Raw genomic sequence first — 24,021 nt, 5'->3', positions numbered from 1 at the left:
GCTTTGATTCCCAGATCTACCATGTTTAACCTTGGGCAAGGTACTCAACCTTTCTAAGCCTCAGTTCCCCGTATATTAAATGGAGATAAAACACAGCATTGCTTTATGAAGATTAAAGAAGGTGAAGAGTGTAGAGGCCTTAGCACAGTGTGGGGCACACAGCGAGGGGCTCACAGTGAGTGCTGGATAAATGTTGGCTGCCATTGACCTCTGTGGGTGGAAGAACAAGGGAGTAGAAGACCCTTCCTAGTGACCTTCAAAGGTGGGGGGTGGAGGTTGGGTAGTAATATATTTGTGGATAGCAATGCATTTGAAAAACACACATGTGATTACAGGAAATTTTTTACTTTCTGCTTTGGTACTTTCAAAGTTTTTTTTATAGTAAACTTATATCACCTTTATAATCAGAATAAAAGAGATTTAGAAACACTAAGTTAATATTTCATATTTGGAAAATATCAAATTGTGAGGTAGAGATGCTCTATGTCCTGTGAAATACATGAAGCCTGTAACCCCTTGACTGCTGTCTATGGCTTTCTTCAAATGATGGGAGAGATAAAAGGGGGTATTTTCCAAAATTCCTCTCAGAGCTCTGTAGAGAGGGCCTTTGGCAGGTGAAGCTCCCCTTCTGCTTCCCTCTTTTCCCTTTGGCCAGCCACAGGCTGCCTCCCAGCCCTGCAAGCTGTGGTCCTGGAAGGTGTGAGAGTCAGGAATTTGGGCAGAGCCCTAACCACAGTGTTTCTTTGCTAGACGGAGCCCTGAGGGTCCAGCCTGCAGGGTCTGTGGTGTCTCTGCACTTAGACTAACTATAGCTTTGCTTCCTTTTCCATCCACTCACATGACCAGCCTCAGAACAGCATGCCTGACATCATCATCTGGATGATCCGGGGAGAGAAAAGACTGGCCTACGCACGCATTCCCGCGCATCAGGTGTTATACTCCACCAGTGGTGACAACGCATCTGGAAAATACTGCGGGAAAACCCAAACCATCTTTCTGAAGGTATGGCTTCGTCACTGTGTAACGTGAAACACTTAAGTGCAAAACCCATATTCCTAAGAAGGGCTGATTTATATTATTTGCATGTCATTGAATGGCTATAGGGCAGTTGCGATCCATTTCAGCCTTTTCTGGCCCTTCCTCTAGGGTGGTCATTCCCAAAGTAGCCTGAGGTCTGCTGGCTTCAAACAAGGACACTTCCATAGAAGTCTCTGTGACACTAATATTAATGTGGCATTGTGAACGCTTTGCTTTCTGGAATGATTTTCCACTTCTGATGTCTAATGTGAAGCAATGCCTCTCTTCCTTTCTAGTGAGTGTTTGGGAAGCAGAAAAAAAAGGGAAGGTAATATAGATAGTCTGTGGAATCTATTCCCTAACCAAATGGGTCCTCAAATTGAAAAAATTTGAGAATTACTATCTTAGGGCCGGGGTTCTGGACATTTTATGGAGTCCTAGACTCCTTTAAGAGCCTGATGAAAGCTACTGGCCCTCTCTTCCAAAAGAATGCACATCTCCGATGCATCCAATATTTTGCATCCAATTCAGGGCCTTTGTAGAACCCATAAATCCATCCCAGGACCCTGGATTAAGAACTTCTCTTATGTGCCTAAGGAGAACCAGAGGAGGGCTTGGGGATGGAAACAAAGAGATCCAAATAGTTGCCAGATGCAGGTTTTTCATCCCTCTCCCTGCCAGACTCCAGCCGAGTTCCTTGGAATTTCAGGGAGAGGAAAAAAATTCAAAAGGAGAAAAAGCAGTCAGGGGAGAGTGTTCTCTTAAAACAGGGAGATATTTTGCTCTTTAATCAAGAGGGTGAAAATAGAACCAGAATGATTATCTTCTTTCAAGTGTCTCTTGGTGGAATAAATTTTACTTAAGATAGAACCACAATTATAATTGACCTCAGCAGTGCGTGGAAGCAAACTGATTAATAAATAAAACTTCACAGGGGGTGGGAGAGCTCTGTAGAGAGGGCCTTTGGCAGGTGAAGCTCCCCTTCTGCTTCCCTCTTTTCCCTTTGGCCAGTCACAGGCTGCCTCCCAGCCCTGCAAGCTGTGGTCCTAGAAGATGTGAGTGTCAGGAATTTGGGTGGAGCCCTAACCACAGTGTTTCTTTGCTAAATGCAGCCCTGAGGGTCCAGCCTGCAGTGGTATTCTCTGCATTAGGTTTCCGAACTCAGTGGATAAAACAGCAAAATGCTTTTAAGAGAATGTTGTATGTATTTATTGATTTTGTTAATACTCATTATCCAGTTTAGGGAGTTATTTAATTCAGTGGGTTTTTTGTTGGTCTTAGGGCCCCTTTCACTCTTAAAAAAGCCATTGGAGACCCCAGAAAGCATTTGTGTATGTGGGTTACATCTATCAATATTTACTGTAATAGAAATTAAAACTGACATTAAAAAGTATTAATATATTTTAAAATAAACAATAAATCCATTATAGGTTAACATAAACTATATATTTTTATAAAATATAATGATTTCCTTTTAAAAATCAGAGAGCAGAGTGATACTGTTTTGCATTTTTGCAAACCTGGCTTCACAGAAATATAACTGGATTCTCAAAACTGCTTCTACATTTCGTCCGATGGACTAGGTTGCTTGGTTGAAGTACATGAAGAGAATCTGGCCTCACACAGATATGTATTTGGAAAAGGGAGGAGTATTTTAATAACGTTTTCAGATAATTATGGGTACTCATCTTTGATACAATACCAAACTCAGGTGGTAGCTTTTAAAAGGTTAATTGCAGTGTGGAATCTGACGTGTATCAGTGAACTTTTCATTCTCTGCTACCTTAAAATCCATTGGTCTATCTTGTACTTTGAATGGCTCTTTTAGCCATGCATGATTTTGTAACGTTAAGCATTCATTTGGAAAATATTGATTCACTGAGTTATGCAAATCTTCCTAATGTTGACACATTTCATCATACAGTATTTTTAAAAATCACATTCATTGGGATTTCCTTGGTGGCACAGTGGTTAAGAATCCGCCTGCCAATGCAGGGGACATGGGTTCAAGCCCTGGTCCGGGAAGATCCCACATACCACAGAGCAACTAAGCCCTTGAGCCACAACTACTGAGCCTGCATGCCACAACTACTGAAGCCCGCACGCCTAGAGCCTGTGCTCCGCAACAAGAGAAGCCACCGCAATGAGAAGCCCACGCACCACAACAGAGTAGCCCCCACTCACTGCACCTAGAGAAAAACCCGCGCACAGCAATGAAGACCCAAAGCAGCCAAAAATAAATAAATAAATAAAAATCACATTCACTGATACCACTTACAAGAAAAGCCCTTATGTATTGGGATGTTATCAAGCTCACCCATCGAGACAGAAACAAATTTTCCAAAATTCTAATTTTAACTTGAAACCTTGAATTTTATCATTGCAACAAAATACAGTCACCTATTACCCTTGAAATGACAGGCTCACTTTGTTTATTTTCAAGAAAATGTGTGCCTCATATATCCAAGTATGAATAACCATATTTGTCAGCCAATCACTGTTTCAGGAAGAAAAGGTATTCTATTAAGAAAAAAAAAAGGGCTTCCCTGGTGGCGCAGTGGTTGAGAGTCCACCTGCCGATGCAGGGGACACGGGTTCGTGCCACAGTCCGGGAAGATCCTGCATGCCGCGGAGCGGCTGGGCCCGTGAGCCATGGCCGCTGAGCCTGCGCGTCCGGAGCCTGTGCTCTGCGACGGGAGAGGCCACAACAGTGAGAGGCCCGCGTACCGCAAAAAAAAAAAAAAAAAAAGGCTAGTTCAGTTCACAGCTCAATTGCATAAGTTTTTTTCTCAGAATATACACTAATATGCAGCAGAATTTCATCACACAAAATATTAAAAAGACATGTGTTCAGGGATCACGATTTAGGATTAGCCGTTTTTACTGCTTTATCAAAGTAATTAATAAGTAAAACTGGCATTTTGTTTTCTTCACTGAGAGTGATGAAGAAAACTGTTACTACCAGTGCAGTTCGGTGTTACTGTCTTGATTCCTGCTACAGTGCTTGGAGTTTTATCCACCATTGCTTTTGCACCATCAGTGCAAATGTCAATACAGTGAAAACAGCAAGTAACATCCTAGTATGATTAGGAAAATAGTTTGACCTTGTGAGCCTCCTGAAAAGGTCTCAGGGACACCCAGGGGTTCCTGCTTTACTTGTTATTTTAATCTTTGCAGAAGGGTCATTTGGAAATATTTTAACTGCACAAACAAAGTTAGACTGCTGAAAACAGTGATTAGATGTTCAGTCTACTTTTGTTTTGAGCTTAATGCACAGCCTGTACTGTGCCCAGCATAACAGGTCATGTTATTGTGCATCTCACAGTACCCACAGGAAAAAAACAATGGACCAAAGGTGCCTGTGGAGTTGCGTGTGAACATCTGGCTGGGCTTAAGTGCTGTTGAGAAGAAGTTCAATAGCTTCGCAGAAGGCACATTCACCGTCTTTGCTGAAATGGTAACATCTAATGACATCACTCTTTTCCTCTTTGTGTGGGAGTACTTTACTTTTCATCCTAAGGGAAAATATTCAGATGTCAAACCAGCCACCACCATAATCGCTACCTAAAACCCCACATTCAAGGGCCCTTAACGAAGTGGGTAGGGAAAGATTGACTGGAGGTCTACATTGGGACACCCCAGAGTGATTCACACACAAGCAACCCAGGAGTGAGGACGCTTGAGAGGTGCCGTGCTTGGGGTCTGGAGTGTTTTTTTTTTTTTAATTGAAAATATAGTTGATTTACAATATTGTGTTAATTTCTACTCTACAGCAAAGTGTCTGGAGTCTTTAAACCACAGAAGACTCAATCCTCAGTTGGGGAAGCCTCAGAGGGGTTTGCCCAAGGGCAAAGAAAATGCTGCCTGGATACTTGAAAAACAATAGAGATAATTTGTAAATCCTTCACTGAGTTAAAAATCCATTTGGCTAATTAGAAATCTCATTAGAGTTAAACCAATGAAAATAATTTTCACAAACTTTTACAGCTAAAAGTGGCATTAGTTGGATTTTTTTTACTGAAAGTACTTATTGTTGTAAATTTATTAGATATATTCAGTGGGTCTCTTCTGACAATTTTCAGACGAGCTCCATTCTTTTACAGATAGGCCTTCATGCTCAAATAATTGCGGAGAAGACTGTCTTCAGTCTAGCTAATTTGTAATTGTGTTTCTGCTGCCCACCACGATGCCTGACCACTGGTTTAGGACTGTGGTTCTGATGTGCTTACTGGGCAAGAAAACCCATGGCCATCTTTTAGTTTTGCTTTTTTTAATTTAACAGTGCCTGGCACATAGTAGGCTCCTATAAATATTTGTTAAATAAATAAATGGTGGCAGAATTCATCCATCCACCCATCCACCCATCCAAGCTTTTAGGGAGTGGTGGCTTTATGTCGGGCACAGAGGCAGAGGCTGAAGATGATGAAGCAGCCAAGCCTGGTCCTCAAGGATCCCAAAATCTATCACAATAATAAAACCGGGTGTCTTGTTAAAAAGAATCCCACCCCGAGGACTGTGATTCTGTAGCTGAGTTAGGGATTAGCACCTGCAATGTGGGTGGATACGGGGCATTGCGGTCCACTTTGAGAAGCAGTGAAACCCATGGGAAACACAAAGTCCTTAGGATGCAAGCTTTGAAGTGTGACTGGAGAGAAATAGAGGGTGGGCTGGAGGCCTCAGGGGAGGCCCTGAGTCACAGATGTTGATGGTCAGTCATCTGGGTGCCGTGGAGGGGGCATCAGAGCACATGTGGGAGGGGCTTGCTCCTGCCCTCCTGTGGGATTTCTTGGCATCCACCTGCCCTACAGCTCTGTGGCTGGGGCCCAGAGAAGCTAGCACTGAGCAAGGAACAACCCTTCCTCTGTTTCCCACTTCCAGATCCTTCCTTGCACAGAGTGAACTCTAGTTTCAACAGGTGTAGAAATGATCCACCCATTTTAGTTGTTTTGCGTGACTCTAGTTTCTCCAAATTCTAACAGCCTCTGAGTACCAGAAGGGGCACATTAATGACAGTAATGGAAATTTCACTGGTTCTTGCCTTCCTGGGCTAATACCAGACCTCAGTTCTCTGCAAAAATCCCCCCCCCCCAAATTTCTGGAGGTCTCACTAGTGCTGTCTTAGATATTGCTCTGAGCTTTAGGCACAAGGGGCTGTGAGACTTGGGGGCACATGCATGGCTTCTTTGGTTTCCAAGTGACAAGGACACAGAGTGGAGGAGCAGTTCCTGCCACTTCTACTCGGAAGCCAGCATGGCCGTAGTATCATCCAGGTGAGGACCTTGCATGGACAAGAGGGCAGCAGCAGCAGTGGAGATGGGAGCCTCATGTGGCTTTGAGGCCTTTAACTAGCAGCTGTGGGGCGGGACCATTAGCACACGTGAAGCACCTCAGAGACCTCCAGTTTCCTCATCAGGCCCCTGCCCAAACTTCTTCCATCATCCTTCAGCCAAAAACTCCCCTGCTGCTTATGCAAATCGTCTTCTCAGTGAGCTCATCAGCAGACAAACAAAGATACCAGCTTGGACCCAAACAGAGACTGTCACCACTGGCAAACCTCAACCCTCTTTATGGTTGACATAGTAAAAAACAGACCATTGTAGATTTTATAAATTCTGTCTTAGAAAGGAATGCCCTGTAAACCTGGGTCTGCCATTGCCACAAAACCTGCTTCCAGAAAGGTCTTGGTCTACTCACCATACTCCAGAGGGGATGAAGGTTCAGAATTTTGAGGCCACATAAAAGCTGGGTGCTAAAGGACCTTCATGTTTCAGATGGGTCCTTTGTGCTGCCCAGGAAATGTACCATTAATTATAATATTGTTTCTGTGGGGAAATGTGCCCAAGTTCTCGGCAGCAGACTTATAAATAAAGTTTTAGAAGACTACATGTTCATAAATTGAGGACTTTTGTAGGTATCTAAAAGATTAGGTTCGGAGCACTATTTGGAGACATTGGAAAAAATGGTAGAAACAACTAGCATGATATATCAGTGTTTACAAAGCACTTTCACAATCATTTGTACATTTGAACTTCAGAACAACCCTATGAGAAAGGTAGTATTATCCTCAGTTTACAGATGAGAACACTGAGTCTCAGAAAGATGAATGATTTACCGAAGTTGCATAATCAGCAACAGTGCAACTCGGGCCCATACCTTCTGAATATAAAGCTTTTCCATTTTCCTCATTGTTTAGCCTAGGTCCTAGATGGACTTGAAAATTTATGTGTTGGCTTTATTTCTTGCTCCCTGATGATGTTTCTCCAATTTCTTTTTAATAGTATGAAAATCAAGCTCTTATGTTTGGAAAATGGGGCACTTCTGGATTAGTGGGTCGTCATAAATTTTCTGATGTCACGGGAAAAATAAAACTCAAGAGGGAATTCTTTTTGCCTCCAAAAGGCTGGGAGTGGGAAGGAGACTGGATAGTTGATCCTGAAAAAAGGTAAGTTTTTCATTTTCTGAGAAAAAAGGATGGTAATGAAGTCTTTCCTTAGAAATTGCTAAGTGAATCTTCTCCATCGTCATTCTTGATCATATTTACGTCACACCCACTGAGCAGAAGTGAGTCCACAGAAACTCACAGAAACTTGAGACATGTCGTCAGTGTCCCATAATAAAACAAAAAAGTATAAAAAGCACCTGGTACTAACATTATTGAGAACTCATTACATGGGAATGTGTGAAGCAGTGGGCTAAACATGTGCATTATCTTACTGAATCTGGATTGCAGTCCTGCAAGATAGGTAGTGTCAAAAATCATGAAGAGTCTGAGATTTTTATCCTACTTGCAAGCTAGCAAGGTCACCTGCCACAGTTTCGTGGATGTTGGCAGGAGACACAAGACTCCTAAAGCAGAGACAAAGGACTCTATTGCCCACAGCAAATAGTAGTACCAGAGTATCAACATTTGCTCCTGTTCTCCAAGCCCCAGTTCCCACAGGTTGACACAAAGAGGGCCAGGTGACACTTGCACGTGAAGTGGATTGTATAATAGGAAAGGAACCCTGAGCTTAGGACTCCTGAATCCTTTATAATGGGTAGGTAGTGAGCATGCTGGCCCTTTGCTCTGGAGAGAAACACTATGTCTTCTGAGGTTGTTCCTCATATAAACATCCTTGAGAAGATAGTCTGTAACAAAGGTCATGGAGCCTGTGTTTAGACTCACAAAGAATTATCTCCCAACAAAAAACAGTATCTCCACTTTACAGACGAAACTGAGACCTTAGAGGGATTAAGTCACTTGTCCAAAGGCACACAGACTGTGGGTGAGTGGTGTAGACAGGGCTAGAACCCAAATCTAGCCTGGGCACCAAAACCAGCTCTCAACTGTTATGCTGCAATGTCTGCAGGAAACAGTAGGGGGCATAATTTAAGTGGATGAATTGTATGGTATGTGAATTATATATCAAAGGCTATTATTAAACAGGAAGAAAGAAACAGTACAGGGGCAAGCATGTGTCCCCTGGAGTCTGGAGGAAACCAAAGCCTGGTTTCTACGTGTTGCCAAAAGCACTGGAACCAGAATGCCTTCTTTTCTCCAGCTCGGGACAGTGTACTTGTGTTTGGAGGAAACAAGCTTGTGAAGTTGGACTTTAAGACTTTAAACTGGAGTTTGCTCTCTCTGTCCACATTTGTTTCCCATAATGACACAGGATTAGGGAAGGAGGGAAAGAAGTGTGCTGGGTCTGGTCTGTTAAGACCCAGTGTCTGAACATGATTGCTTTTAACTCATGACAGCTTGCTTTGGTTGGAGTTGGGGTTGCTGGTGAGGGGAAGGGAAATGGGATTTGAATTGGAAAGAAGGAAGGAAGGTTAGTGAGGACAGGGAAAGGCCAGGGGAATTGGCACTGGAAAAGCAGGTCAGAGCCTGTCGGAGCTGGATGGGACCCCAGAGGTGGCAGCCAGTTCTGTTCTCCATCTCTGGGGCCCAGAGAAGTGATGGACAAGCCCAATTGATACAAAGGGTGGGAACTTTCTGTTTTTTGATTTCTTTCCAGTGCTTGATTCTAGGGGAGGATACAGCAGGGGAAAGATGTAGAGACAGTAAAAGGAAAAAAGAAACCTCACTTGAGTGGATACCTGGCAGAAGACTTAAGTCAAAGTTGGACCCTCTGTACTTTCTTCTCTGGGTTGTCAAAATAGTTCCAAATCCAAGAGGAAAATTGGCATGGCAGGGAGTCAGTATGGATTTCTCAAGTGCCCAAATGGACTTTGGAGTCTTAAATGACCTGGTTTGGCTGTCATCCCTACCTAGGAACTATCCAGAAAATGTAAACTCCTCCCTTCAGTTTGTGTTACGTAGAACAAGCAAGCCATGAGTAAAAGTTTCCACACTAGGCCTCAGGAGACCGTGTCCATTCCATTTTTTAAAATAGGTGGAAAGAGGGAAGATGACTCTTTATCCTTTTGAACTGTTAGCCAAGAGTCTTGCTGAGAAAATGCTGAATGGCCCTGACCTGACACAGAAACAGAAGCCTGGTCCCTAGAAGAAGCTGCCCACAATGCTGTTTACCCAGTCCCCACCTTAATTACTGGGCAGGAGCAACTCTGCTGATTTGAGAAGTTCTCTGTAATTTAGGGCTCATTGTTTCAGCGGCCCCTCTTCAAAGGAATGTCAAAAGCTATTAGTGCAAAGAAGAGTTTGGAGTGGAGAACCCAAAGGGGTAGGGTGAGGAGGGAACCGGGGCCACCCCCAGGGTATAGATGTCTCCCCACCATTGGAAATAGATGGGGTGGTCGTGACCACCTTTGGTAATGTTTCTCCTTTGGTAACGTGAGCCTCCTGTCCCTCAGCTTGCTGACCGAGGCGGATGCGGGTCACACAGAGTTCACAGATGAATTGTATCAGAACGAGAGTCGCTACCCCCGGGGCGAGTGGAAGCCAGCAGAGGACACCTACACAGATGCGGTGAGTGCAGCTCCAGCTCTGGGGGATAAGCCCTCCTGCGTGAGCTCGGAGAAACCATCGCTGGATCACCAACCACAAGGCGGGGCTGCCCGGTCTCTTCTGCTCCATCTCATGTCCTAAAGCCTTCCCTTTATAACTGGAGCCTCCAAAGTGCATCTGTAATTAATTCCTATAGGAAAGACATGGGGCCTATTTAACTAGATGTTGGTACATGGTAAAGTCTGGGTTGTGAAATTTTTTTTACTATGTTTATTATGGAACTAGTTTTTAAAATCATAACAAATTGAATGCTCATGTCTTTAGAATAGTCAAACAGCATAAAAGGAAATTAAAAGTAATTCTTCTCCCTGATCCATATCGCACCCCCACCCCCAGAGATAACCACTGAACCACTGATAGCAGTCTTCTGTTCCTATACAAATATATAGCTTCTTTTTTCCCCCACCTGAATAGAATTGTGTTGTATGCACAGTTCTGTATTTTTCACGTAATATATCTTGGACATCTTTTGATATCAATACATATAGATCTATGAGCCATTTAAAAAATTCCTACAGAGTGTTTTATTATATGTACCCCTCTATAATTTATTTAACTAATCCTCTCCTTTTGGATATTTAGGGGTTTTCCCCCCAGTCTTTGTTTTTTATAAACAACGTGACAATGAACATCCTTATACATACATTCTTATTCACTTATGAAACTTTGTAGGAGAGGCATCTGTTGGCTTGGTCAAGGTTTCAATGCATATGAAATTTTGACAAATATTGGCAGACTACTTTCAAAGAGGTTGTACAAATTTATATTTCTAGCAATAGCATAGGGGGCTGTTTTTCTAGACACTCACCCTCCCACTTGTTAATCTTTGTCAGTACATGAATAGATGGTATCCTGTTGTTATTTCAGTTTTCACACTCTTAAAGTGAAGCTGACTATTTTTCTGTTTACGGACCTCGTTTATTTCCTTTACTATGAACTTTTTTCATAACTCTATCAGTTTTAATGCAGAACTTAAGTCAATATTTCAAGTAAACTTTGCTCAGTCTTACATGATTAGCATCTACAACCTCCTGTAGCATTACCCCATTCTTGAAGACATGTGTTTTTCATGCTTTATCCATCTCTGATGGGTTCTCTGCAGTATAACCCCTCATAAAGAGTTGCGTCATTTCATAATATTAAGTTGAACCATATGAAATAGCTTACATTTGATCATTTTTGACCTACAAAAACAATTTCCCGTGGTTTAACATAACATATTCCCTAATAGTGGAAGCAGAAAGTATTCTTTAAAAATCTAGTTATTGTTTAGCAATTGTGTATAAATAAAGATTACGGCTTTTTCTGAGAAAGATTGATGTGTATGATGGTATTGAAATGAGTGAGTCTATAGTTAAGTGTGAGGAATTCTATCTCACCTTTGCATCTTATTTAACACACTATGGCTTCTTTCTCTTTTTTTTTTTTTAAGAACGGTGATAAAACAGCATCACCCAGCGAGCTTACTTGCCCTCCAGGTTGGGAATGGGAAGATGATGCATGGGTCTATGACATTAATCGTGCAGTGGATGAGAGAGGTAACATTTCAGACCTATTACCTGACCAGGGGCTCTCCAGCAATGCCTTGGTTAAAGTCAAGTTTCCTTGGGAGGGAGGAGTCTCACGCCCCTTCGCCTAAGATGACCAGGTCAGGTGGTGTTTCCTGTGACTATTCAGACGCAAAATCTGAAGGACAAGCAAGTACTTGGACAGGTGCAGGGTGGGGGGCTGTCAAGAATGAAAGATACAAGGTAACGGGATGCCGGGTGGCTGGACTTTGAGATGCCGGGGATCCAATGAGAATTTGGGAGGGGACTGAGGTTGGAGCTTCTCTAGTCTAACCATGACATACCCTCCCTGGGAACATCACACTCAGGGGCCCCCTAGCTCAGAAAGAAGAACTGCAAAATGCCTTAAAAGTCACCCTGCTCAGCAGTAATGCAGATTATTGACATAGCTTCTGGTAATGATATTTATCCTTTTCTTTTTAAACTTTATTTATTTATTTTGGCTGTGTTGGGTCTTCATTGCTGCGCGTGGGCTTTCTCTAGTTGCTGTGAGTGGGGGCTACTCTTTGTTGCGGTGCGCGGGCTTCTCATTGCCGTGGCTTCTCTTGTTGTGGAGCACGGGCTCCGGGCTCACGAGCTTCAGTAGTTGTGGCATGCGGGCTCAGTAGTTGTGGCTCGCAGGCTCTAGAGCGCAGGCTCAGTCAGTAGTTGTGGCGCACGGACTTAGTTGCTCTGCAGCATGTGGGATCTTCCCAGACCGGGGCTCGAACCCATGTCCCCTGCATTGGCAGGCAGATTCTTAACCACTGCGCCACCAGGGAAGTCCGATATTTATCCTTTTCTACAAATAGTAATCTAAAGTTAAACGAACTAGAACATTTAGAATTATCAAGAGAGAAAATTTGAGTTTTAAATTTCTTACAAGAGGGAATAGTACACACGAAAGAACTAGCATTGATAAGGAAGGTTTCAAATAGATTATAAGTTTCTTTTTTTTTTAATTTTTTTAGGAATTTTGCCTTTTTTTTTTTTTTTTTTTTTTTTTTTTGGCTGTGTTGGGTCTTCGTTTCCGTGCGAGGGCTTTCTCTAGTTGCAGCAAGCGGGGGCCACTCTTCATCGCGATGCGCGGGCCTCTCACTATTGAGGCCTCTCTTGTTGTGGAGCACAGGCTCCAGACGCGCAGGCTCAGTAATTGTGGCTCACAGGGCTAGTTGCTCCGCGGCATGTGGGATCTTCCCAGACCAGGGCTCGAACCCGTGTCCCCTGCATTGGCAGGCAGACTCTCAACCACTGCGCCACCAGGGAAGCCCAATTATAAGTTTCTTGATGATCATGATGCACACACCAGGCCTTTTAATAATAGTTAATGTTTTTTGAGTGCAAACTATATGCTAACCATGGTCCTAGTGCTTTGCATGCATTATTTTGATTAATTCTTTTGAAAAAGGTATATTTTACCTTTCTGGACCATCAGCAGGTTTACTAACTTGCAAGAAACTTTAAAAGTAAACGGCCCCCATGTGGTGATGCAGGGATTTGAAGCCAGGCTGTTGACTACACAGGCCACGCCCTTCATCACTGTCCCCAAATGTCTCTTGCATTGTGCTTTACTCTTAGATGCACTCAATTACCGTGAGTGACTGGAAGTAGAAACATGGAGGAGAACCCCAGGGCCACAAAGGAAGCTTCTTGAAGAGGGATCCAGGGAAATACGGCTGTATTCAGTTTGGCTGATGGCAGCAAAGTGATAGGAGCAGTGGCGTTCAGTCATGACAGTGGAGAATGTTGGGGGGCAGAGAGTGACCGAATGATTCCTGGAACTTTATTTGGCAATCTGGCAAGTGCCTCTCTTTTGGATAACCATTCACAAACTCTGTTCCAGGCTGGGAGTATGGAATTATCATTCCTCCTGATAATAAGCCCAAATCCTGGGTTGCAGCAGAAAAAATGTATCATACTCATAGACGCCGAAGGCTGGTCCGAAAACGCAAGAGAGATTTAACACAAACCACTTCAAGTACTGCAAAGGTAAGAGGAGCAATGGGAGGGAGCTGGGGGCTCCGCCTTCCAGACCACGCAGAACCACGGTTAACTCGGCGACTTCTACAGGAACCATTTGCCTGTCAAGGGCCTGATGCCCTGCTCAAGGGTTATAAAAGTGTATCCCCGCCCCAGACCTGCTGATTTAGGAACTCTGGGGGTGGAGCCCAGCATTCCGTGTTTCAGTAAGTCTTCCAGGTGATTCTGAAGCAGGCTAAATAATGAGAACCACTCGAGAGGCAGTAGTAGAAACAAATTATTTTGGTAGCATAATGTAGTAGTGGCAATAGCTCAGGACTTGGAACAAGACACCTGAGGCTTCAAATCCTGGCTTCATTTCCTTTCTCATCTGCAAAATGGTTATAGTATGCATCTAATTAGGGTATTATAGGCTTAAATGGAATAATAATAAATTGAGTGGAAAAAGTATACTCATGACAGTCATAAGTGGTATGTTCTGTGTGCTTTTTGTGATGGTAGGTCCTGAATATACATCATCTCCAATCCACAAAATCTGCATTTTTATCCTCATCTTACAGATAATGTTCACAGAGGTTAAATGGATTTGCTTTAGGCCATGTGTCTAGTAAGTGATAGAGTGTTTGAACCCAGGCTAAGGTCATTCCAAATACGACCTCTTTCTATTCCAAAAAGTGCCTGACTCATAGTAGATGTCATGAAGTGTCTTTTTATTAGATAGTGAGCTTTTTGGTACTTCTAAGGTTCCAAAGCTCCGGACCTTGTTCCTAATAAATAATGGAGTAGAATGAATGAGCTAATGAATATTTGTTTTGGAATCATCCTTATCCGGATAGGGTGAGAAGTTGCTAGAGGCACTTGACTCCCTCCTTCCACATGAGAGCACCGAGGTGAAGTGGAAAGAACACTGAGCCACCAGTCAGAAGACCAGAAACATGGCCCAGTTCTATTCTACCAAAGAGTATTGTTGAGACTTAGATCATGCTCCCTAACCTGCCTCACTCCTGGCTGCATAAAATACTTTGGTGTCACTAGTAATACTGCCAGAAGGTCAATTATAAGATTGTCCTTGACCTGGGTTTTCTGTTTATTTAAAGTTGAAAAAAATAACCCCTACGTGGAACTCTTATTTCTGAGATCATAAATATTATTCAGTATTATTTTACATCTACTAAATCTAGTCATACTTTTAAGATATTTACGTAAAATTTCCACCACTGAAATGTCAGCTACAGGAGGGCAAGGACTCTGTCTTTTTCTTCACTGCTTCCTCAGCTCTTAACCCAATACCACACTTAGAGTTCCTGAATGAATTGAAAAGAAACACTGAAAACTGAGATAATTATATATAGTTTTTAAGATTAAAAGTGCTATCGTCGTTAGATAGTAGTTATTACAGAAGTAATATACCCTGATTTACTTATTAGCTATAGAAGCTATTACCTTAGACAAGACATTTAGACCCTAGGGAGGGTGGTATCGTTTTTTTTCCCTCTCTATATAAAACGGACATCATAATATTTTCCAAACTATTTCATAATGGCAATGTTCTTATGAGCTAATGAAGTGAGAAAATAGAAAGCAATTTGGAAAAGAATCCATTTGCTTTACCCATTCCCTCATGCCGCCCCCAACCCCTGCTACCAAGTCTGAATAAGGTGCCCCTCCTGATGGTACAGCCACCACTCATTTCATTTCATCTCATTTCACTTTACTTGCCTGCTTCTCTCTCTCTACCCCCCCAGTCCATCAGCTCTGCAACGGCAGAGAGCCTGTTTTGTTCTTTGTTGTATCCCTGGCTCCTAGCCCAGTACTTTGGCACAGAGTAGATTTTCAGTACGTATTTGTTGATGGACCACATAATCTGCTTTATCAATATAAGGAATATTGTTATTATGATTATTATCATTAAATGTTTTACTTCTATTTTAGGCCATGGAAGAATATAAAGACCAGGAGGGCTGGGAATACGCTTCTTTAATTGGCTGGAAATTTCACTGGAAACAGCGTAGTTCAGATACCTTTCGCCGCAGATGCTGGAGGAGAAAAATGGCTCCTTCGGAGACGCATGGCGCAGCTGCCATCTTTAAACTTGAAGGTGCCCTTGTAAGTAATAAATAGCCAAAATTCAAATCATATTCGCAGAGGGAAAATACATGAGTGCTCGATATAATACCATCGACTCCAATACTGTAAGACTGCACATAATTTGGGAGAAAGCTGCACATCCTAGGTGCTCAATAATTTTTGTAGAATGAATTAGACCATTTACATATGAAAGGTTCTAAGAAGCATGTTTAATATTGTTTCATCTAGCCTTTTCCGAGTATATCTGTTCCAAAACCTTTGCTTCAGGTGACATCTGTTAACATCCCTTTGGATCATACTTTGGAAACTACAACGTTCAACAAACAAAGAAAGTTAAATAGGCAGATGTGAGGGGAAGGAAAACAGAAGGATGCTTACAAAATTGGAGAACAGTTCATGTGGAAGCACAATAAAAAGGCAGAGAAGAAAAAAGCACAGAGGTGGAAGGAATGAATAAGAAAGTGGTCATGGTTGATTTAAAACAATGTGGTAGTCAGGGACCATTTTTAGAAATTTGTGTTTGGACACAAGCTACTTTTATATTTCTACACAGTGACCCTTCTCTGTTCTTCTTCCACTGCTCTTTTTCCTCCTCCCTTCCTCTTAATCCACTTATGTATCCTTTATGCTCCTCCTTTTTTTTTTTTTTTTTTTCTTTCACGGGCAGGGTTTGGTAAACCTGGCCTTGGTGGGTAGAAAGGCTGGCTTCGACTTCCTGCTCTGTCGCTGTCCTGGGCTTTATTCATCGTTTAAAAATGGAGTGATTGGGGCTTCCCTGGTGGTGCAGTGGTTGAGAGTCTGCCTGCCGATGCAGGGGACACGGGTTCGTGCCCTGGTCCGGGAAGATCCCACATACCGCGGAGCGGCTGGGCCCGTGAGCCATGGCCGCTGAGCCTGCGCGTCCGGAGCCTGTGCTCCGCAACAGGAGAGGCCACAACAGTGAGAGGCCCACGTACCGCAAAAAAAAAAAAAAAAAAAAAAAATGGAGTGATTGGATGAAGAAAATCTCTTTTAAAAGCGACCATTCCATTTGTTTGTAGTTCTTACCTCTTCGTTTGTTTTTAGGCATTGTTAATTGGTTTTCCTGACTCTTATTTTAGGGTGCAGATACTACCGAGGATGGAGATGAAAAGAGTGTAGAAAAACAGAAACACAGCGCCACTGCTGTGTTTGGAGCAAACACTCCCATTGTTTCCTGTAATTTTGACAGTAAGTTTTAAACATGTATTTGTGTTTTTCACTTCTATGACGTTCATCTCAAGGAAACTCTTTGAATTCACCAAATGTGATAGATAAAAATCCCTTTATGCAAATGTGACTTTTATTTTCATCACTTGATGGAGATGATTTTTTTAAATACAGTTTCCAAAATTATATTTGGGGTAGAGGGTGGTCAAATCATTGATTTCAACATAATCTGTCTGATATGTACTCATGCTACCTATTAAGCTCCCGCAAAAGATTATTCTAATCGGAAAAAATGTTCAAAAAGTTAAGGTTGGTTTCAATGATAACCTTCAGGAATTTTGGAAGCAGGCCTACTCTGTAATAATAATAGCAAATACTCATATAAGTCTTAGCATGTGCCAGGCACTCTACATATATTAACTCATTTAATTCTTATAGCTACCCTAGAAGGTAAGTACTATTACTGGCCCCAGTTTTACAGGAGGAAACCAAGTGCAGAAAGATTAAATAACTTGACCAAGATCTTATAGCTTGTAAGCACTACAGACAAGATTTGAACTCAAGTAGTCTGGTTTCCAGAATCTGTGTAATGAATCAAAATGCTCCCCTGCCTCTCAAATTATGTGTGTTTGCAGGGGCAGGGAGGGGTGGCAGCATAGTGGGGAGGGTCGTATATGCATTAATATAATAATGATAAGGAGTATAAAGTCTTTGAAATATCAAAGAAACGTTTAGCAGATAACCGTTTCCTAGATCTGGTGCTGAAATGGTCTGGAAAGCCCTATTTCTATAACTCCTAGAGACCAAGTGTCATTTTAAAGGTCGGCGATGACAAGCAGTACCCTAAAGCCAGGTAGTTTGCACCAGGAGTGTGTTCTCGTGATTGACACACTTGCATTGAGCTTCCTGTAGTACTTTTTAAATAAGTTTCATTTTGCAGGAGACAGAATTAATTTGGGAAGACATGTCGTCACCACTGCATATGTGTTCTTTACCGTGGGGAAATAGATTTGGGTAACCCATTTATCTGAAACATATATTATCTCCCAATAGAAACACAGTGTTCTGTTTCTTGTAAGTAACCTCCGTCCTGTTGTTTTTAGGAGTCTACATTTACCATCTGCGTTGCTATATCTATCAAGCCAGAAACCTCATGGCTCTAGACAAGGATAGCTTTTCAGGTAAAGGGAAAACGTCTCCGTCTCACATGTTATTACACAGCAGGCTAGCTTGATTCTACTTTTCATCAAGTGGATGCTTTGAGTTATTTCTCACAACAACAAAAAGCCTTTCTGTATTGAGGGTAGTTTGATATGCATGAAGTCAGTTGCTCAGTCATTAGATACTCGCTGAGTATGCCAAGCATGGTTGCTGAGTGCTGGAGAAGATTCATGGTCTTTTAATACTACTAATCATTAATTGATTAAGTGATTAAAAAAACACCTTAAGAAAAGCAGTTTCTGCTTTCTGTTTATAGCTGTGTTTTTACCCCTGGGCTCTTGGGTTAATTGGTAAGTCCTCACCTTTTTATATATATATATATATATATATATATATATATATTTTTTTTTTTTAGATGTTGCGGGTAGGAGTTTATTAATTAATTAATTAATTTTTGCTATGTTGCGTCTTCGTTTCTGTGCGAGGGCTTTCTCTAGTTGTGGCAAGCGGGGGCCACTCTTCATCGCAATGTGCGGGCCTCTCACTGTGGCAACCTCTCTTGTTGTGGAGCACAGGCTCCAGACGCGCAGGCTCAGTAGTTGTGGCACACGGGCCCAGTTGCTCCGCGGCATGTGGGATCCTCCCAGACCAGGGCTCGAACCCGTGTCCCCTGCATTAGCAGGCAGATTCTCAACCACTGCGCCACCAGGGAAGCCCAATATATATATATTTTTTGTAGCTCTCTTAAGTTGACAAAAAGATCACCAGATCACCCATTCCCCTACTTTGGAGTCTATCTTGACCTCCTCTGCTGCCTGCTCCCCAATTCCCAGCACCATCAAACCATGAGGCTTCATCACCCCTCACACTGACACCCCAGCTGCTTTTGTTGCCTTTGGACTGGTTCTAAGAGGAAGGTTCTGGGCCCCTGCTGCTGGGGGATTTGTGCTGTTGCTAGTGGGACCATGAACGGTTCCTGGGCTATAGGGGGAGCATTCTACTTCAGGACCTGAAGGCCATCAGAGCTTCCCTGGGGCTTCTATGGAAACAGCTCTAAGAGCAGTTACCTGATACTCCAGCATGCTTACATCAATTGTGAGGTATGTTCCGAGCACTAATATTAACCAACATATGTGAATGGTTTCCTTTTCTCACAAATTAAAGCAGATTCAAGGTTATCTCTGTAATACACATCTCCAAAATGGTTTTTGAAGACATTTTTGAATATTCACCACCAGGGGGCACTCAATCATTGAAAGTCAAAGTTAATTTCTCGACCAAAGTTGCATAAAACTCTAAGCACATTCCTTGCAGTTTGAGATAAAAGATACATCATCAGGACAAAAGCAAGGAATCCCATTCATAAGATGCTGCAATGCTAAAAGCCAAGCACCCTTTTAGCTTATGCAAAAGCTTCAAGTTAGACAGCAGGGTATTGCTCAGACAGGACAGCTCCCAAGCAATTGCAAAAAGGTTTGGTGAAATTATTTAGCATGGAGGAGAAATGGATTACTTCTTTTTTCTTTTTTCTTATCTTTTTTCAGCTTTATTGAGATATAGTTGACAATATAGTTGTAATATATTTAAAGTGTACAACGTGGTGATTTGATACATGTACACATTGTCGAAGGATTTCCACAACATTCATCGTCTCTCATACTTACCTGTTTTGTGAGTGTGTGAGAACACTTAAGTTCTACTTTCTTAGCAAATTTCAATTATACAATACAGTGTTAGCTGCAGTCACCATGTTATGCATTAGATCCTCAGACCATCTTGTAGGTGAAATTTACACCCTTTCACTAACTTCTCTCCATTTCCCCTGCCCCCAGGCACCCTGAGGGCACCATTCTACTGCCTGTTTCTATGAGTTCCACTTTTTTTGTTTGCTTCACACATAAGTGATACCATATAGTATTTGCGTTTCTCTGTGTGGCTTATTTCACTTAGCATAATGCCCTCTAGGTTCATCCATGTTGTCACAAATGGCAACATTTCCTTCTTTTTTAAAGCTGAATTATATTTCATAGTGTGTATCTATATTTTTTTCTTTATTCATCTATAGGTTGGCTTTCATTTCTTCGGTGGTTTACCTTGCTGCACAGAACCTTTTTTAGTTTGATGTTGTCCCCCTTGTTTATTTTTGCTTTTGCTGCCTTTGCTTTTGGTGTCAAATTCAAAAAACCGTAGCCAAGCCAGCGTCAAGGAGCCTACCCCTATATTTTCTTCCAGGAGTTTTACCATTTCAGAATTCAGCCATGGCCATGGTTTTACCGTGTCAGACTTCAGCCGTGGTTATTCTTTTTTTTCTGTTTTAGATCCATATGCTCATGTCTCCTTCCTTCATCGAAGTAAAACCACCGAGATCATCCACTCAACCCTGAATCCTACCTGGGACCAAACGATTATATTTGATGAAATTGAAATCTATGGGGAACCCCAAACAGTCCTACAGAACCCACCCAAGGTTGTCATTGAACTTTTTGACAATGACCAAGTGGTAGGTAATGGAGAATTTCTGAGATGGCTGGGGAATGATGGAGGTTTATAGGGATGTTTGTCGGGGAATTTAAGGATTGCTTGTTTCTCTAGGGCAAAGATGAGTTTTTAGGACGAAGCATGTGCTCTCCTCTGGTGAAACTAAACTCAGAAATGGACATCATACCCAAACTTCTCTGGTACCCAGTAATGAATGGAGACAAAACCTGTGGGGATGTCCTTGTCACTGCAGAGCTGATCCTGAGGCACAAGGTACTTACTGAGTTCTCACTCATCTGTTTTTTTCAGAGTAGCCAATCAAAACACTTGTTGACAACTCCAGGCACTAGTTACTTGAACTAAAGGGAGGCATTGACATTTCCATGTTTGTTTCACAGGATGGCTCCAACCTTCCCATTCTTCCCTCGCAAAGGGCACCAAGTCTGTACATGGTCCCCCAGGGCATCAGGCCTGTGGTTCAGCTCACTGCTGTTGAGGTATGCTGCTCACTTTGTTTTACTGATCGACTCAAATGGATGTGGCTATAGAAATGGAATCTTTCGTCTAGGAATGGAATCTTGCTGCATCTTCTCTTGCTGTCTCCAATTTCCTATAGAATTTGTCTAAAAAATTGAAATATTCTTGGAAATAGAATGCTTGTCAAAGCAATAAAAACAAGTCAATCCCAACATTCCTGAGGGAATCTAGAATTCCCATTTACTGGGAGCCAGTGGATTTCTAAGTTTCCTGTGTCAACTGGAGAACTGGGAGAGAGGAGACGGACTCAGAGCAGTGTGTCTTTATGTGCAGAGAAAAGGGCACCTCAGAGGGAGGTATAGGGAGGGAAGGGAGGAATGAGAAATGCTGACATGTCAGACAGAGCAGATATAGACGGAAGGAGCCTGATGGACAGCGTCCTGCTTACTATTGAGGGCTCTCCCTCTGTCCAGTCAAGCACCTGTTACCTGGAGATTTCTGTTCTTGGGGTCTTGCTAAGACTGAGGCAGATGACTTTAAACAACAGCTCTTATTTTTTTACTTAGTGCCTGCATGTCAGTCACTGTGTTAAGAAGTTTACACTTGATCCTCAGAATAGCCCATGATAGGTAATGCTCTCAGCCCCGTCTGCAGATGAGACAGAGAGGTTACTAACTGGCCAGAGTCCTCAGAGCTGTGATACGGCGCAGCCGGGATTGGATCCCTGCACTCTTATCCCTCTGCTTTTCAGCAGCTCAGGTAGGAGAGGTAAATGGGCAAAATCGCTTTCTCTGTATGACCTCCAGGTTTTCTAGAGTGACATTCTCAGAGATTTGAGGCAAATCTGTACAAGTCAATCTTAAAGAATTTACCAGTTATTAAGACAGGATTTTTCCTTTTGAATATTATTTTTGATATGTTGGGTTTCCTTCCCTTCTCTTTACATTGTTTTCTTAGATTCTAGCTTGGGGCTTAAGAAATATGAAAAACTACCAGATGGCTTCTGTCACCTCCCCCAGTCTCATTGTGGAGTGCGGAGGGGAAAGGGTAGAATCAGTGGTGATCAAAAACCTGAAGAAGACGCCCAACTTCCCAAGTTCTGTTCTCTTCATGAAAGTGGTACTGTATCGAGGCTCCGTAATAGTTCATGTCTGTTGAATAGCTGATTTGTACTTGAAAATGAATATATACAAATCACACACATATTTTATATATATATATTTCCAAAGTCTGTAGTTTATATATTTCCAGTCTGACAACAAATAGAAAAACCCTGCCTTGCAGACAGCATGTCAGTGACTTTTCCCTCTTAGATTCTCACACTGTAGTGATGGTTTCTTAAAGCTTCAAACAACCCCAGTGACACAGAAGTACCTACGAGCAATACTAATATATTTCTCCAGTAAACTTTCCATCTAGTCAGCTCTCTGTAACAGGCTCTTGGTCAATCCCCCAAGAGCGGAATATTAACCCCCAGGCCCTGCAGGTGTACGTGGACCAGAACCCTCTGGATAGCGACTGGCTGGCTGGGGAAGGGCAGCTGCGGGGTGATGGGGCCATGTCCTAAGAGCCCATGACTGTGCCCTGCCTCCACGTGTCCCTGGGTTGGTGCCACTTTGTTCCATCAAAGTTACCCTCTGGTTATTAGAAAGGCAGCAGCCTCAGATCTGGTTCACAGGCCTCCATCATAGACCCTATAATACTTTGGAGCAAGAAGAGGTTACTCCGTCTTACCGTTTTTTTGTGTGTGTTTTTTTTTTTTTGCGGTGCGCGGTTCTCTCACCGCCGTGGCCCCTCCCGTTGCGGAGCACAGGCTCCGGACGCGCAGGCTCAGCGGCCATGGCTCATGGACCCAGCCGCTCCGTGGCATGTGGGATCTTCCCGGACCGGGGCACGAACCCGTGTCCCCTGCATCAGCAGGCGGACTCTCAACCACTGTGCCACCAGGGAAGCCCCGTCTTTCCGTTTTGAAAGCAGTTAAATCCTTAGCTTTTTAAAAAGAAAAATCTTTATTTTTTACTCTACTATACAAAGCGTTAAGAAACAAAGGCATTTCTTCAGTTTAACGGGATGGAAGGTCCAGAACCTTCCCATTTCTTTCCCCACCCCAGTCATTTTTCTGCCCTTGGGGTCTCCAGCACACCACTCTTGAACTGTAGCGTCTTGGAGCTTAACTTCTCCAATTACAGATGAGGCAGCTGAGGCCTGGAGAGGGGAGCCACCTTATGCAAGTTCTGTCGTGAGTGCCAGGCCCCGTGCGCTGTGCTGCAGTGACTGTCAAGATTGCAGCAGTAGCTGCACAGAGCTCGGTGCTGGCTGCATTCACACTCCCTGCATTAAGTCTTCAACCCTGCAGGGCAGGCGTTTTCACCCCTCTTATGTGTGCTTTGGAGGAAACTGAGATGTTAAGTGATTTACACAAGGGGACACAGCTAGCAAGTGGGTGGCCAGAGTTTGGACTTAAGGTCCCTCCAACTTCAAAGCCAATACTTTTCCCCTCGCGATGCTACAGATGAGCGCCACCTGGAAGCTCCGAGCCAGAATCCCAGAGTGATCCCCTGGGTCACTCTACCCATCGTTGTTCCGTCCCCAGCCCCTTCCCCACCTCCCAAGCTCTAGCCTGGAATCTAGCCTCAGTCAGCAGAGGTGAGGAAAACCACTCAGTTGATCCCAGCTTCTATTCCTGTGTGAAGACGAAGGTGGAAATCATCTGAACCACGCACCAGGCAGACCCGAGACCAGCCTGTGATTCCCCAATCAGACAATGTCACCAAGGCTACCAAATTCCATATAGGGGAACCAGGAGGCATGGAGGAAAAATGAGCATCCCATTTTGGCATTGAACTTCCAGGGCTGAAAGACTCTCAAGCCACAGTTATCTCCCGTGAAGGTTCAGTTTTATCTCGATCTAAATTTTAACTAATTCTAGCTAAATGCTGATTTCACATCCTGTTACAGAGCAGAGCCAGGTGCTAAGGTACAGTGCCAAGCACTTCACATATATTAATCCAGCACCCCTACTCTTATTAAGGAGATCACTGGGACAGAGAAGAGTTCCCTAAGATCCTGCAGCTGTCAGTGGCAGAGCCAGGGTTTGATCCTGGCTCGGAGCTCAGGCCCTTCAGCTCCAGGCTGCTT

At 43.0% G+C, this 24,021-nt stretch overlaps 1 protein-coding gene across 6 annotated transcripts in view; it reads left to right on the top strand.

Annotated features, from left to right (window-relative positions):
- The window catches only part of MYOF (myoferlin), a 155,567-nt gene that overhangs the window by 94,097 nt on the left and 37,449 nt on the right, over positions 1–24,021 (top strand). For all 6 annotated transcript variants that reach the window (XM_049696671.1, XM_004279410.3, XM_049696672.1 and 3 more), the window contains 13 exons: positions 847–1,002; positions 4,343–4,474; positions 7,296–7,459; positions 9,811–9,925; positions 11,397–11,502; positions 13,355–13,500; positions 15,424–15,597; positions 16,680–16,788; positions 17,871–17,948; positions 20,247–20,428; positions 20,521–20,679; positions 20,805–20,903; positions 21,841–22,002. In XM_049696671.1, the coding sequence (XP_049552628.1) occupies positions 847–1,002; positions 4,343–4,474; positions 7,296–7,459; positions 9,811–9,925; positions 11,397–11,502; positions 13,355–13,500; positions 15,424–15,597; positions 16,680–16,788; positions 17,871–17,948; positions 20,247–20,428; positions 20,521–20,679; positions 20,805–20,903; positions 21,841–22,002 (1,782 nt within the window). The remainder of the gene's footprint in view (positions 1–846; positions 1,003–4,342; positions 4,475–7,295; positions 7,460–9,810; positions 9,926–11,396; positions 11,503–13,354; positions 13,501–15,423; positions 15,598–16,679; positions 16,789–17,870; positions 17,949–20,246; positions 20,429–20,520; positions 20,680–20,804; positions 20,904–21,840; positions 22,003–24,021) is intronic.

The sequence above is a fragment of the Orcinus orca genome, chromosome 14, assembly GCF_937001465.1.
Source record: "Orcinus orca chromosome 14, mOrcOrc1.1, whole genome shotgun sequence".
In the NCBI taxonomy this organism is placed as follows: domain Eukaryota; kingdom Metazoa; phylum Chordata; class Mammalia; order Artiodactyla; family Delphinidae; genus Orcinus; species Orcinus orca.
This window is presented reverse-complemented; position numbering and strand designations above follow the sequence as displayed.